The sequence below is a fragment of the Mastomys coucha genome, unplaced genomic scaffold (assembly GCF_008632895.1).
Source record: "Mastomys coucha isolate ucsf_1 unplaced genomic scaffold, UCSF_Mcou_1 pScaffold22, whole genome shotgun sequence".
Lineage (NCBI taxonomy): Eukaryota > Metazoa > Chordata > Mammalia > Rodentia > Muridae > Mastomys > Mastomys coucha.
In genome coordinates this window covers 211,850,559-211,867,487 of record NW_022196905.1, presented here as the reverse complement: position 1 = coordinate 211,867,487, position 16,929 = coordinate 211,850,559, and the positions used below count along the sequence as shown (strand labels likewise).

Genomic DNA, 16,929 nt, shown 5'->3' with positions numbered 1-16,929 from the left:
TGTGGCTTTCTCCGTGAGTTGTGGGACTGGCTGCAGAGCTTGTGCCCAAGGTCTGCTCAGAACACTAATGCAGACAGACCGGAAGGAACTGGAGTCACTGGGCTGGTGGAGTTCCTGTGTGCTTGGTCCCGCTGGTCCCAGTTACTCCCAGTGTTGGGACAGATGTTGGTTCCTGCTCACCTCTGATCCTGGGTGTGTCCAAGTGCCTGGGAGTGGAACTTCCTCTTAGCTATTTTTAAAGTTTTTCTTTGTCCCATACCTTGAGGCACACATTGGTCTGGGTGCCTTGCTTCTCCTTCATTTATTTGATGCTTTTCTGAACCTCATGCAACATGTCTATCCCTTAGTTCACCCTGCTTTATGATTCAGGAGATGGAGTCTAAGAAGTTAGACTTGTCAGATGTTGTGGTAAGCACAGGATTTGGAATTCAGCTCATAGATCTCTCAAGCTGGTGCTCCCATTGGGATTCTTCTCCCCAGCATCTCTAGGAGCTGGAGAGACTCCAGTGGTCACATGGTCCCCATTCCTCCTCTATTGCACACATGCAGAGAAGCTGCCAGAACAACCACCCACATCATAAGTAACATTTCAAACATTGCCAACTGCAGTGACTTTTAATTTTTAAAAAATGTGTCAAGGTGATTTCTTAAACTTTTTTCTATCATACAATACATCCCAACTGCAACCTCACCTCCCTCCTTTCTTCCCAGTCTTGTCTAACACACCTCCCCAAGTTAATATAAGACTAGGCACAAGCCATCATATCAGAGCTAGACAAGCCATCCCAGTAGGAAGAAAAGAGCCCCAAGAGTAGGCAACATAATCAGAGACAGCCCCACTCCCATTATTAGGAGTCCAACAAAACCCCTAAATCAACAATTATATGCAGAAGACCTTGCATAGACTCATGTAGGTTCTGTGATTGCTTCCTCAATCTTTGTGAGTCCCTATGAGCCCTGCTTGGTTGGTTTTATGGGTGGAGTTCTGGTGTCTTTGACCCTTGTAACTCCTACAGTCCTTCTGTCCCCTCCTCATGGGGTTCTCTGAATTCTGCCTAATGCTTTATTGTGTGTATCTATATCTGCTCTCATCAGCTGCTGGAGGAAGCTTCACTGGTTTAGGCACCATCTATGAGTATAGCAGAATATCACTAGGAATCATTTCATTAACTCACTGTTTCTTCCTTCCTTCTTTACTAGCCAATATTTCATTGACTTCTTTCTTTCATGTTTTAATTTTTAATTTTATATGTTTTTCTGAGCCATATTTGATTCTATATTTTGTCTCTGAGCTATCTAGCTTCTGTATTCTGACCATCCAGGCAGCATCAGACATGGTCTTGCTCTTGTGGCATGGGCATCAAGTTAGACTAGTCTTGGCTGGCCACTTCCATAATCTCTGAGCCACCATTGCCTCAGTGTATCATGCAGGCAGGACAGGTTTTGTGGCTGGGTTGTACCAGTGGGAGCCTATCCTGGTTAAAGAAGATGGCTATTGTAGGCTATATATCCTCCTTTACCAGGAGTCCTTGATACGGTCACCCTCATATGTTGCAGGAAGTTCCCACTTCACTAGGTTTATATAATGCTTCCTAAACCCCTACCTATCCAGTATATCTTCCTGTCCTATCTCCCTTTCTCCCTCCCCCCAACCTGTTCCCCCCCTATTCTCATCTCCACCCTTCCCAGGCCACATGCAAAATCTATTTTCCCTTCCCATATAGATCCAAAGCACCCACCTTTATCTAAATTATCTGACTCTGTGGATTGTATTGTCTTTTTCTTAATAGCTAGTATCCAGTTACAAGTGAGTACATATCATATTTGTGTTTTGGAATCTGTGTTGCTCCACTTAGGTTTATTTTTTTTCTTGTTTCATCCACTTGCCTGAAAATTTCATGATGTCATTTTTTTCTAATATACAAGTAATACTCCATTGTGCAAATTTACCACATTTTCTCTATTCTTTGAGAGTCAAAGGTGGTTTTTATTTCACAAAAACAAAAAATGTTGATATGTGTAAGGAACTTATTTTTTTAAGGAGTAAATATGTCCATAGTGATGGATAAAAGCTTATAGATTATAAATACTCTTACTCCCTAGGAAGAAAAGAGTAATTTTATTTTATAGATGAGAAAATTAAGTCCCATGGAGATTTAGAAGGCAGCAATGTCTAACTCTAAAAAGCCTTGGTACCTAATTGTCTTTAAAAAAAAAAAATGTTTCCCTGGGGCCAACTGAATGGCTCAGCAGTTAAAAACATTGGCTGCAAAATCCTAATGACCTTAGTTTGATCCCTGAGATACACACTGTACAGGACAGAAGAGATTCTCACAAGTTAATTCCTACTTCCACATGCACACATCTATACACATACTAAATAAGTTACTGTAATTTTAAAAATTAATGTCTTCATTTCTGGTGAGAGTGGTTCTGCCTTTGAAGTTCTTTGCTTTTAAGCAAGAGGACATAATTTGACCTCTGGATATGGACTAGAAACACCACACATGGTAGTGTATGCTTGTAATCTAGGCAGAGGCAGAGGTAGAGGCAGAGTTCATTGGTCAGTTTGCCTAGCCTGATTGGTGAGCTACAAAACAAGGAGAAACTGACTCAAAAGGCGTGGAAGACATTCTTGAAGATGACACCTGAGGTTGACTTGTCCTTTGCTCTCACATGCATATATGCACACACATATACACATGACTTGCTAATGAATTTAGCTTTGTCGATGGAGAGAGAATTTTATTCTGACCCTTAAATAAACCCAAAAATGTAAGAGGGCTGCAGTAAGAAGGGACAGCAATGGTCTTAGCCCAGCCTTTGTATATTGTGGGTAAGTACAAGCAAATGGAAGGCTTTTGGGTGTTGAAGAGGGGAGACTGAATAAATTAACATGCTCTCTCCACTGTGCCTAAAACACAGTAAATGCTAATGCATTTTCCCCTCTTGTCTTTTTTTGCAGTATCTTAGGGACTGCTGAGAATCCGCATTTCAAATGAGAAGTAGGCATCCTTTCCTAACCAATCCAGCCCACTCCCGACCCCACTCCTGTCTCTGTATTGTCTATCAAAAGCTATAAACTTGGTGTCATGGCTTGCACACTACTGTCCCTCCTTTCTTAAGTTGAACTTAATTACTTTGGGAGAGGAATGGACCAATGCTCACATCACTACACTTTCAGGTTTTGTAGGTCACTTTTACAAGGTTACTGAGTGTTCATTGTACTCAGAAGCTTCCATTTAGTTCCCAGTGAGTAACTTAGTGTCAGAGCTTTGACAAGGTGACTTTTAAACTGTCAGTGTTCTCCCTTCCCGATTTGAGAAGAAACCTGTAAGCTCTAATCACATCTGTTCCCTTCTGCATGTGCAGTAGATTGTAATCTCGGGCACGGTTGCATTGCTGCTACTTAAAGCTCCAGTGACACTGCTTAGAATTAGTAATAGCCTCCACATTAATAATATTCTGCCCATCATAATGAGGGTAACTTCATCTTTATTATCTTTTTTAATTACATGGACTCTTTTGCATATTAACGACCATGTGGAATTGTACTTCAGTCTCTGTTGGATGTTTTATGATGAGTAGTTGCGTAAGGCCCATGGCCTTTCTCTAGCCCGGATGATGTTCTCACCATGAACAACATGACTTAAGGACCCTTGTTATATTAGAGCTTGTTATTGGGTGGGAAGGAAGTCAGTACCTGTGCGAATGCCCTAAGAGACTACCTAGAAAAGCCACACAGGTGACCCTCACAACGCACAGTGTGCTGTTTACTTAGCGCTCTACCCTAGAGGCCTTACATTTTCCAGCAGGTTCCAGGTTGTTATTAGTCTTTAACCTTTCCCGTAGGCAAACTGCACACATATTTTTACATCACTGATAAATAGCATCTCCCCTCCCAATTTCCATTTGTAACCACCTCTTTAATGTCCTATATCATGTATTTCCATGATTTAGTTGAGCTCAAAATCTCAATCAGCTGAGCTTTGATACTGCTGATGTTGACATACTGGGAAAAGGAGAGTGGCTTTTATGGAGTTCCAGCAAGTTTTGCTTTCCCATTGGCAGTGTTTGATATCAACATTCAGAGCTCTAGTCAAGTCACTATTGAGAGATCTCATTGTGTTGATTAGGAAAGTTAAGGCTTATAAAGATGAACTGACTTCATAGACCTCAGATAGCTTGGTAAAAATGTAACAAGTTCTATGCTCAAATTTTTTGTTTCAATAAGCTATATGTCTTCAAAAGTCATGAGCAAAGATTGACATGTCTGATCTAAGTGAAAGAGAATGTTGATGGTAAAGTTTGAGCCCAGGCATAGGTAAAACTAAGGTTCTACCCATTTAACAAGCTATTCTTGAACATTGACTGTGTGGGATATTACCACAATGAAAAAAGACATTTTCCCAACCTCAAGGAGTTTCAGTCAAACATAAAAGACAGACATGGAAAATTAAACAGAGTGTGTTAGTGCAGTGTGTATAGGGAAGTGAGATAGCTCACTTCAGGATCTCCAGTTCAACCTGAGGCAGAGAGGAGGTGCCTCTTAGATGACAGGGCATTCAGTGAAGAAGTATAAAGAAAGGGAAGATGAGGAGAGCAGTAGAAATCATGTGTGTCCTGGGAAGATGAGCCTATTGACTAATGATGATATTATTATTATTATTATTATTATTATTATTACACTAATAACAATAAATGTATCTGCTACACCTATCTCATCCTCTTTCTCCTAAAGATTCCTTCACTTTCTAGCATTTCCTGTGGTTTTGTTTCTAAATACAAACTTATTCACATGACTCCTTTACCTCCAATTGAACACTTGGATTTAATTGATTATGAATTAGGTTGGGCATTTGAGGTGACATTCAGGCCTGGCTCATGTGGAGATTAATTTATTCCTGTAGCCTCACAGCTTTGTGGTGCATCCAAGTGACTCACATCTATGTTAAAAATAAAACTGAGAGTCAGGGCAATCTAATTAGATGGCTTAACCCAACACTGTGGCTCTCAGCCTTCACCAAGCTCTCCTGCTTTAATAGTTACCAAAATAGACGGATAAGTTAATCAAAGGTCTGATTAAATAGCACAGCTATCCAGCATGAAGTTCTGATTGCCAGGTTTCAGTGCAGGCAGACTCTCTGGGGAGGGAAGAAATGGAGCTGAGTTCCAAAGGCCATGGTTTTCATGAGGAAGAGTTTTATAAAACACATTGAAAGGAATTGCTTGGTGAGATCTCTGATCTTAATGTAATAGCTATCTGGAAAGCTAATTCCCAGAGAAATGAGAGGTAGATTGGAGAAAAAAAACTGGAACCTTCCTCTGGCAGATACTTGGTAAAAGTGCATTTAGAAACCTGAAATTGATGTAAAGTTGCTTCTTCAATTGCTCTCCACCTTACTTTTTGAGAAATGGTCTCTCTGATCCTAGAACTCATCAATTCAATTAGGCTGGTCAATAAGGTCCAGGTAATCATTCATCTCTGTTCCTCCCTCTTCCCAGTACTGGGGTTACAGATGTATGTATGGCTTTTTATGTGGGTTATAATGATCCAAATTGAGGTCTTCCTGATTGCTTAGCAAACACTTTATTCACTGAGTGATCTCACCCCCTTCTCCCAGCAGATTCTAATAGGTTTATATTATATTTGTGTGGGGTGTGGTTGGAGGTATTGCATGGTCACTGTTCTCATATACTGTCCTCCATTCACCTGACCTAACCTTTCATTTTTCCTATGATCTGTAAGGTTTGGTGCTGACCAGTGTTTAATTTCTGCCCACTATTAACACTATGGCTGAGCTCTCACTTGTAGGCATATATGTCCAGGTCCTTCTCATCCTTTTCCTTTCTCCTTGTGCTCATAAACTCTGCTTTATGTGCCTACTGGTTTGTTCTGAGTGATGCCTAAGAGGTACTGGGTGGACTAGAAGAGCGAGAGAATTAGATGGGTTTCCTGATCCACTCTTGTTATTTGTCATTGGTATGATGTCCCCCTCAATTGGAGGTTACTGCTGGATCAAACCAGCCTAACACCATGTGGCTATCTTTTCTGGATCATAGCAATTGCTGGCCTGGCACTGCATATTGCAAGGTAGGACCATTCTTCCCTTCCTTGTCCCTTCACCGAGTAACAATGACTGCCTTGAATTCTACAAACATTGCAGAATTAATAGTAGCACTTTCAATTTCCTAGTTTGAGTGTGATGTCTGTTTCCTCCCATGAAGTGAATTTTTGGGAGGAAGTATATTTTATCAATGGAAGAAGGTTAGAAAAGCCAGGAATAGCAATTAAATGATGATAGTGGATCTTGATGCAAGTGCAGCTGATGTCAACAGACCAAGGATTTATGTTGTTATATATACCAGGCTTCCTGACCCTTAAAACAGTATGTGTGGAGAGACATAAAACTAGGGAGCTCTCTCAGTTGCTAAATTGCTTCCTTTCTAAGCAGTTGTACCTGTGCTAGTTGCTCAGAACCTATAACTGAAAATCTATAACTTAAAGTTCTAGGAGTCTTCTTTTTTTATGGCCATAGCTCTCCGGTTTCAAGCAGAGGATGGGGTGAACCTAAAAACCAAGAGTATCAAGACTGATGCTTTTATATATCCTACAAATATAAAGGGATTGTAGGGAAAGTATGTTTGAGAGATGCAGTAGTTCCTAGGAGCTCCCAAAGGAGTGTTTTTTCATTTCTCTCCTAGAGTATCCTTTACTCTCTTAATGTCATGTGCAGGATTTCTATGCTAGCATTGTTTTGTGTCCTTACCAAAGTGACCTATCTTCCTCCTCTGATGAGTTTATGGACACTTGCAGCTGTTCCTTTAATTTTATGGCATGGTGGTGAAATTTCTATGGAAATATATTCTCACCATTACATTTAAAATTTATTATTTTTTCAAATTACAGTATAATTACATTATTTCTCTTTCCTTTCATTCCTTCAACACCTTTCATGTATCGCTCCATGGTCTTTCTCAACTCAATAAACTCTTTAATTACTATTTTTACATATGTGTATGTATATGCATACACATGTATGTACATATATGTACATATAAGTATACATGTTCAAATATATGTACATATATTCATGTACATATATACATATATACACATATTTGTGCATTTATATAACACCAGCTATATATATGTATACACACACAGACCTGCTTAGTCTATATAATGTTGCTTATTCATATATGATTTCAGGGCTGACTTAGTATTAGATAGTCACTTGGGGTGGGTGCTTTTTTTCAACTGTTTTCAGAATACTTAAGATGCCTATAGCTCTCTGTCTAAGTTTGGGTACCCATAACATTCCCTCCTTCCTTGTTGGCATTTCTATTCATGTTCTTTGTGAGGTCTTGTTTAGGCAGCAATGTTGTTGATACTTCAGGGTGTGGCTTCCCTGACATCCTCATAGATGCAGTCTCACTGTAGCCTTCTTGGTCCTCTGGCTCTTACAATCTTTCCACAATGTATCCAGAAGTTGTATTTTAGTTGTATCAGTTGGTGCTGGGTACCATGAAATTATCCTCTGTAGTTTGAAAAGTTCTGGTTTTCTGTAATGGTCTCCATCTGTTCAAAAAGTGAGTGCTACACTTATCTGTGGGTATAAGGATAAATATTTACAATGCAGTTAGGAATTTTGCTAGTTTGGTAGAGTAGGGGTTTTAGATACTAACCCAGTAGCTGGCTAGGTTTCCAGTACCAGCCATAGTTTCCTTTTTGTAGGGTGAGGCTTAAGTCTGAGTAGTGAGTTATTGGTTACCACCAAGATAGTCATGCCACTATTACACTTTTTATAATACGCAATTGCTGAGTGTCATCCTTCAAAAGTGTCATCACTCGTGGCTGCTTCCCTTCCTTGGAAGTCTGCATGGCACCTTTTGATTTAATTAACTTTAGACTTATGGTAATTGATTTCAGGTTAGATCCAATTCAGATACTCCAGGTTCTCAATCTAAAGCACATAGTATCTTTAGCAATACATACTTATTGTGTATCACTGGGGAACAATCAACAACAAGAAAAATAGCCTATAAATTTTTGGACATTTCTTGAATTTTCCTGTCCAACAACCCAAATGGGATCTCCTCATACTTGGTATTGGGGTTGTTGGTAGATTGTCTATGGCTATTGGAGGAAGTATTATCAGCCCAGAAAACATTTTTTTTCATTTAAACTACATATATGTAGTGTGTTCTCCTTCTCCTTCTGTACTGACCTCCCTAATTTAAGTCCTTCTCTCTATTTTTCCCATTTCCTCCTTCAAATCAATTACCCCTTTCTATTGCTCTCTGTCTTTCCACACCCTGGTCTCTCTACTTTCCTGATTTCTGCAGTTCCTCCAGGTTACTCAGTCATCTCTGAAGACTTGTAGCTAGGAGCCTCAGATGTCAAAGAACATGTGACATTGGTTTTTCACAGCTGGGTTGCTTACTATATATTTTCCTAATTCCATTAATTTACCATCAAATTTTGCAATTTTTCTTTATAGCTGAATATAATTCCATAATATATATATATATACATATATATATATATGCACACTATACTTTCATTAGCCATCTGTTAGTTGACAAATCTTTAGATTGTCTAAATTTTCTCGCTGTTGTGAGGCTCCCACTTGATTGTTCAAACAGGTCTTTATCTATCAGTAGTCTTCATGCCTCTGCCTCCCAGGTTCTATGATTATATGAAAGCCACCCATACCCAACTCTTAAATCCAGTGTGTTCAAAATGGAGTTATAATGATAAAGGAGATGAATATTGTTTGGATTTCTGAGGTTCTGCCTCCATCCTCATTAGAGTTGTATACTGCTGAAATGAAAATGTGGACCGTTGGTCACATGGAGACCATTCCATGTGCTTTTTCCCATCATGCATATTGACCCCTCAATGTTAGGTGCTTTCACCTCCCAGAGTGGTCTTCACAAAAGACTTATGCAGATGAGGATTTTATCAAAGCTGTGTATAATTTTGGGCCCAGCACTGTAGCTACAAGTACTATGAAAATGTGTGCCTTGTAGCTAATGCCACTCACCTACACCGCACTAGTAGTTCCCTTTCTGTCACATGATATAGGTCTATCTGCCATTATTCTCCAATGACCAACATTATACAGATGCCGACCAGATTCTCCTTTCAGTGAGGAAGCATTCATACCAACTTAGCCCATTATAACATTAAAATAGAGAAAAGCATAAAGGAAAAATAATACCTTGAGGTATCTTTAGTGGCAGATAAGTTTAATGAATTGGAGAAATACAATGAGGTGCTAAGCTTTTTTCTTTTCCCCATTTTTTTTCACATACCTATTTTCTTCAGTGGGCTCATGTAACTTCACTAATAATAATAAAGCCTGTCTTAAAGATTTTAGTGTAGAATTTGTTCTTAATAATTATTCACAACCAATATTTTAGGCCTATCTTGATTTAAATACACTTTTATTCCTAGCACAACTTCATATTTTTGAGCTAAATAAACAAATCTTTAAAGAGAATTCATTTATTTATTTAACAAGTTTTTTATTGGATTGTGTTCTGTCTCAGCATGGTTTATAATACTAAAACAAAGAATCCATATTGGTAACTTTTTTCCCCTTTTCTGATTTTACAAACTCACTGTGTTTCTCTCTGTTCTATTCTGTTTAGTCTGAAGTGTCCTGGATTCCCAACAAACATTACTCTGGGATTTATGGCCTGATGAAGCTGGTGCTGACCAAGACTCTACCTGCCAACCTGGAGAGAGTCATTGTCCTAGACACTGACATTACCTTTGCAACAGACATTGCAGAGCTGTGGGCTGTGTTCCATAAGTTCAAAGGTAGGATCTAGCAAGCCAACCATGCTGGCTTTTAAAAATGTGTTTTATTTATTACCAGGGTGTTTGTGTGTTTGTCTTTCTGAGTGTCTATGCATATCTATGTGAGTTCATGTTTTCACAGATACATATGCCATAAGGTATATGTGGAGATACGTACAAATTTTGAGAGTCAGTTCTCTCATTCCACTTTGAATGGCAGAGGTTTAAACTTTCAGTCTTTCAGGGCAAGTACTTTAATTCACTGAGCCATCATCCCAGCCAGTGTTTTTATTTTTAATGTGGTCCTAGAGATTCAACTTGTATGTGCCAGGCAAGTATGTGACCAATTAGCCAGATCCCACCCAGCATTACATTTGAGAAAGGACATGAGCTTAAAGAGAGTATTAATCAGAAATCACAAGTGTAAGAGTCAAAAATTTATTATTATTTCTGAAAAGTTAAAGTAAAACTGAAAGTTGTATTTCTTTAGGAATTGAAGAGATTGTATGCATGTTCATAAGAAATCCATTTTAGGTGACTGCATAGTCAATAAATGATCAGCTATGTTTATTTTTATGCACATGATAAAATGTTGGCATACCTTTTGTATGCATATTTTGAAATCTATTTTCCTGTTATTAAAACTAGATTTCCTTCTAATATTATATGTCCTGATTACAGTTTCTCTTCCCTCCTACCAATTTTTTCTACCTACCCTTCTCTCTGGATCCACCCTCTTTCTGTCTTTATTAAAAAACAGACTTGTAAAGGATAATAAAATAATAATAATACAATAAGATAAAACAAAAACTAACATTAAAATAGGATGATATAAACATATAGAAAGTAAAGAACAAAAGAAAAGGCACACACATATACACACAGAAACCAACAAGAAAAGATAGAGATCAGAAACATACTTGTTTGCACACTCAGTGATTTCATAAAAACACAAAACCTAAAGCCATGGTAATAAATTCAAAGGAAAATAAAAAGATAAAAACATAAGCGAATAAATAGAAGCCCTTATGTTAGGCTGCCTGTCTGCCTTACTTCTAGGAATGTTCCTGCTACTCAGCAGATGCAGAATGCAGTCCGGTATAGGGGCTCAAAATGTCTTTCCCTGAGGAACCAGAAGGGATACATTTCGAAGATCTCTGGTCCAGCTTGAGTGGAAGGTTATGTGGGACTCTGGTCTGACCAGAACTGCCAAAGTGTTCCAGCTTTCTAAAGGGATGTCTTTGCAGGGTATGTAGCAGGGGTTTTTCCCATGACCTTAGCATCACCAATGCCAGTGGCAGCAATGGTAGTGGCCCACTGCAAGCAGTCCAGAACCACGGCTGGAGCTGCTAGCCAAGCAGACATCAGCAACAGACAGCTTAGGAGCCAAAGTTGAAGCCACCAAGCAGGAAGTGCTGGCCCCCAACTTGTTTGGCTGGGTGCAGGTACGACAGTGAATGCTTCGGGAGAGAAAACTCTTGCCCATAGTGTTAAAGCTCAGTAAGACAGCCACTCTCAGACACTTCTTGGTGAAATAACTCATGAACTTCATTCCATGTTGATAAGGACCTTATAAACATTTTGAGAGTAGGGAGGGACCCAGGGATAAATGCTTTCTATTGGCTCAATCTGAGATGTTTGGTATACTTTAAGGACTTCAGGTGTTGCTCCTGTGTGACTGACTGCCATGGCCCTTTCAATGGCGTGTCATGGTTACCACATGTTCCAGGACAAATAGAGCTTATCAGGGAGCTGGCTTCATACCTACTGTTCTCAATTCTAAGGTTTCCCAGGATTTGGGCTTGGTCTACCTTACCAGTTCTTCTGTGTGGTGGCACAGTCCACTTTACACACATCCTGGTACAACATTATAAGAAAAGGAACTTCCATTGAGTTTGTTTTCTGTTGGCCATCTAGTGTTGCCATGTAGACTACCCTTATAGATTAGTTTGTTAACCCCAATGAAACTCCCTTGGAGAAAACAAAATTTTCATTTGTAAGTATTTATCCACTGGGGATTGCTTCTGGGTTGGGGTCAAGGCTAGTGTCCACTTCTCCTTTCTGCTCTAGGACGCCATGTGTTACAGACCCTGTGTAGGCTATGTGATTGCTACCTCAGACTCCGTGAGCTTATACTTGAGTGCATCTATTGATTTAGTAGCCCTTGTTTCCTTGGTGCCTCCCATTCCTCTTCTCTAGCTCTTACATTCTCTCCCCCTCCTCTTCTGCAGTTTTTTTCTGAGCTCTGGGGGGAGGAATTTGATAGAGAGATTCCATTTAGGGCTGAGTGTTCCAAGGTTTCTCACTCTCTGCATTTCATCTCACCATAGATCTTTGTATTTGTTCCTATCTGCTACTGGAGGAATCTTCTCTGATGATGGCTTAGTTAGCCCCTGATCTAATATAGCAGAATGTAATACCATGTTTTTTCCGAACAGTGGTATTTGATTTTACCCTCAGTCTCTGATCTTTCTAATTTCAGACTCTTGGATAACCAGGCAGCACCAGGTTTGGGTTCCACCTCATGGGTGGAGTGTGCCTTAAGTCAGATCAAATATAAGTTAGGTTGGTTATTCCCTCAGGCCTTGTGCCACCATTACTCTAGCGTTTCTTGAAGGCAGGACACTAGCATGGACTGAAGGATCTGGAGATGTGTTGGTGTTCACATTTCTCACTGGGTAGTGTGCAGAGTACCTTCTGAAGGCTCCATATAGTCACTAGCTTACCTTCTCCAGTCAATGAGTTGTATAGAAGTATTCAATAGGATCGATCTGTAAGTCGTAGAGAACAACCTATATCTTAGAACATCCTGAGTTGTTTGGAAGTTCCCATGGGATGCCTTTGGCTAACATCTCAATTAAATGTAGTGCATTCTTGAAACTGAAGCTTCCTTTGGTGACAAGAGGTGGCTGATTGTCTTTCTCAAGGGTTGACTTCATGTATTTTAGGAAACTTTTATTTTGTTGGGTTTCCACACTCCCCTTCCAATAACACCTTTGATTTTTAGTACATCTTTCTATATTCTTTCCCTCATACCTTCTTCCTCTGAACTGGGCCCTCCAATTCCAGTTCCTAAGTGTTGATATCTTTACGGAGAGAAGGGCACTCAGCATGTATCTTTTTTTTTCATTGCTGAGAAAGCCTGGAAGGCAATAGTAAAGACTATTGATTATGACTAGATATTTGAAATATCTAGTGGCTTTTGCTGCCATCCTCATTTATTTTAAACATAAATATGTATATATATATATGTGTGTGTGTGTGTGTGTGTGTGTGTGTGTGTGTGTGTGTGCATGTATGTATGCATGCGTGACTGGATTTGTAATCCATGCATACACATGCAGGTAGACACAGCTATGCTTGAACATGTGTAGATCACTGCAAGACATAAAGTGTTTCCTATAATTTTCTACTTTATTGCTTTGAGAAAGGGTTTGTTTATGTTTTGTTTTTCGCTTATTTGAAAAAAACAATACTGAAATTTGATGATTCTGTTAGTATATCTGGCCAGAAAGCTGTCAGCATCTGTTTCTGTGCCCTTTAATGCTGCTAACCCTAACCCCACTTTTTAAAGACAGTTATTTGGTTCTTAGTATATATTGGATATTAGCCCTCTATCGGATGTAGGATTGGTAAAGATCTTATCTCAATCTGTTGGGTGCCATTTTGTCCTATTGACAGTGTCCTTTCCCTTACAGAAGCTTTGCAATTTTATAAGGTCCCACTTGTCAATTCTTGATGTTAGAGCAAAAGCTATTAGTGTTATGTTCAGGACATTTTCCCTTGTGGCCATGTGTTTGAGGTTGTTTCTCACCTTCTCTTCTATTAGTTTCAATGTATCTAGTTTTATGTGGAGGTCCCTGATCCACTTGGACTTGAACTTTCTTCAAGGAGATAAGAATGGGTCAATTTGCATTTTTATACATGCTGACCTCATGTTAAACCAGCACCATTTGTTGAAAATGTTGTCTTTTTTCTACTGGATGGTTTTAGCTCCTTTGTCAAATATCAAGTGACCATAGGTTTGTGGGTTCATTTTTGGGCCTTCAATTATGTTCCATTGATCTACCTATTGGTACCTGTCTGTAGCAATACCATGTAGTTTTATCACTATTGCTCTGTAATACAGCTTGATGTCAGGAATGGTAATTCCCCCAGATGTTCTTTTATTGTTGAGAATAGGTTTCATTATCCTAGGTTTTTTGTTATTCCAAAAGAATTTGAAAATTGCTCTTTCTATTTCTGTGAAGAATTGAGTTGGAATTTTGATGGGGATTCCATTGAATCTGTAGATTGCTTTCCGCAAGACGGCCATTTTTACTTTATTAATCCTGCCAATCTACAAGCCTGGGAGATCTTTCTATCTTGTGAGATCTTCTTCAATTTCTTTCTTCAGAGTCTTGAAGTTCTTATCATACAAATCTTTAACTTGCTTAGTTAGAGTCACACCAAAGTATTTTATATTACTTGTGACTATTGTGAAGGGTCCCCAGGAAGCTAAGGCTCAATAGAGTCTTACTTTTAGTCGGTTGGCCGGGAATCCAACTCCTTGTGGGAATACACTGGAATGGTGAATCGGAGGTCTTGAGCTTTTACCGTGGTTCCTGTTTGTCTTTCTGTTTGTCAGAGTCTGAGTCTGTAAGTCTGTTTGAACTTTTGCTTGCAAGCATTAGGAGGCTTAGAGAGCCTATGGTGTCTGGTATGGTCAAGTGGGATGGGCAGACGTGCCTTAATGTTACGACCACAGGGAAACTGAAGGACGCTTCAGGCCCCCCTGGAGGAAGCTGGGAAAGCTCTGCTCCTTCTGGAAATTGGGAGACAATATCAGCAGGAGCTGAGTGTTACTCTAACCTAGCTTAACTGGTTCATGACATGTGCAGGAACACCTAGTGTCTCTAACTGGGCACGGGGAAGGGGCGAACAGTTTGTTGATTGTCTTTCTCTGTGTTCTTGGACCTGGACCCCAACCCATGGCAAGGTCAAGCTGTCTGTGTGGTAATTGTTTTTCTCTGTATTTGTTGGTATCGCATTCTACATTCTTAGACTTAGACTGACATTGTTTTTGGACATTGGACAGACTGTAAGACAAGTTATTTATTCTCTGTTTCTCCACATGACCCACTTGTAGGCACTTTTGACTTGCAGATGATCAAAAGCAGTAGAGGAGAGAGTCTTTAGGCCAGGATCCTTAGGGCATCTGGACCAAGGGCCCTATGTAGTTACCTAGAAAAATCTACTGGAGGACCCCCTCCTCCCTCATAGATAAAAGCCTTTCTTTCCCAAGACCCAGCCCACAGATTCTGACTGTCAGGAAGAAAGAAGCATGGGAAGAGAGATATGGACCTGAGAAACTTCTGATCCTCCAAGAGTCTTCAACAATGGACCTGTTACTCCAAGACCCTCTTCCTCCAACCCCCGCCACCTTAGCCCCCATGGCCCTACCAATGCCAGTACCAGTTCCTCAGCCTATACGAGACTGGGTCCATTGCACACACACACACCTTCACTGGAGGGAGGAATGGGAGGAGACCTGAGAACCAAACCCTTGATACCATGGTGGCTCTCTCACTGATGGGATGTTGGCCTCTGGAAAAGGGCAATCAGGCTATGCAATACTGGTCCTTCTCTTTAGCTGACTTGTACAACTGGAAGGCCCAGCCCCCAACCCCCTTTCCAAAGGGGCCTGTTAATCTCTTTGAGACTGTTTTATTTATAATGCAGGAAACCAGAAGCCAGAGACATGGCACCATCGATTGACCAGGCTGTCGTCAACAGCAGGGTTTCCCCTGACTAGACCTGACTAGGACTTTAATACGGCAGAAGATAAGGGGCACCTGACTGGTCAACCACCAGACTCCATTAGGAGGTCTCACAACATCCTACAAATTTGACCAAGGTATGTGAGGTTAGACAGGGATCAGATTACCTGCTCCCTTTATAGAGAGACTCAAGGAGGCATTCCATCAGTATACACCCTATGACCCCAGCAACAAAGAGCACAAAGCTACTGTGACTATGGCTTTTATAGACCAGCCTAGTAGAGACATCAGGAAAAGACTTCAGAGGCTAGAGGAACTATAGGATAAGTGCTTGAGGGATTTAGTGCAGGTTGCTGAGAAAGTCTACCATAACAGGGAGACAGGAGGAGAAGGAGCAGAGAAAGAGAAAGAAAGAAGACGAAAGGGAGATGGAAAAAAAGAAAAGCTACAGGGAAGGAATCTACAGAGAGTCCTGACTCTCTCAGGCTAGAGGATGAATACAAGTTGTTTAAGACTTGGACAGAGTACCCAAGGACCTAGACTGGTAGTTCAACGCCTTTCCCCAGGCCTGGACTGGGATGGCAGGGATGGGAAGGGCCAACAACCAGCGCCCCCATCCATGTGGAGCTTAGAGCCCAAGCCTCCCTGGTGTCTGTGCACCAATATCCCATGTCAAGGGAGGTTCAGGATGGAATCAGGCCCCACATTACCAGGCTCCTAGAACAAGGGATCCTATGGAAGTGCCAATCAGCTTGGAATACCCTCCTCCTGCCTGTGAAGAAACCTGGGGCCCAAGACTAAGAAGGATTGTCTAGAGGGAACTAAATGCCTCTTAGAGGAGCCAGAAGGATTGAGATACAGAACCTCAGCCAAGAAGGCCCAAATCTGCCAGAGAAAAGTAAGTTATCTGGGCTACCTGCTGAAAGACAGCCAGCACTGGCTATCTAATACTCGAAAGGAAACCATCCTGCACATCCTTCCTTTGCAGAATCCCAAACAGGTACAGGAATTCCTGGGTGCTGCTAGCTATGGATTCTAGGGTTTACTGAATTGGCTGCCCCCTTCTACCCCCTGAGTAAAAACGGACAGCCCTTCAATTGGGGTGAATAAGAGCAACAGGCTTTTGATGAGATTAAGCAGGCTTTACCGGAGGCCCCTGCTCTAGGACTGAGGATGCCAGCAGACCTTTCCACCTTTATGTAGCAGAAAACAGGGGGATAGCCAAGGGAGTGCGCACTCAGCGGCTGGGTCCCTGGGAGCGACCAGTTGCCTATCTGTCAAAGAAATTAGACCCTGTCGCTGCTGGGTGGCCCTGTCGCTGCTGGGTGGCCCTGTCGCTGCTGGGTGGCCCTGTCGCTG

At 40.7% G+C, this 16,929-nt stretch overlaps 1 protein-coding gene across 11 annotated transcripts in view; it reads left to right on the top strand.

Annotated features, from left to right (window-relative positions):
* Large1 (LARGE xylosyl- and glucuronyltransferase 1) overlaps nucleotides 1–16,929 on the top strand; it is a 503,421-nt gene that overhangs the window by 295,808 nt on the left and 190,684 nt on the right. For all 11 annotated transcript variants that reach the window (XM_031340318.1, XM_031340326.1, XM_031340316.1 and 8 more), the window contains one exon: nucleotides 9,661–9,832. In XM_031340318.1, the coding sequence (XP_031196178.1) occupies nucleotides 9,661–9,832 (172 nt within the window). The remainder of the gene's footprint in view (nucleotides 1–9,660; nucleotides 9,833–16,929) is intronic.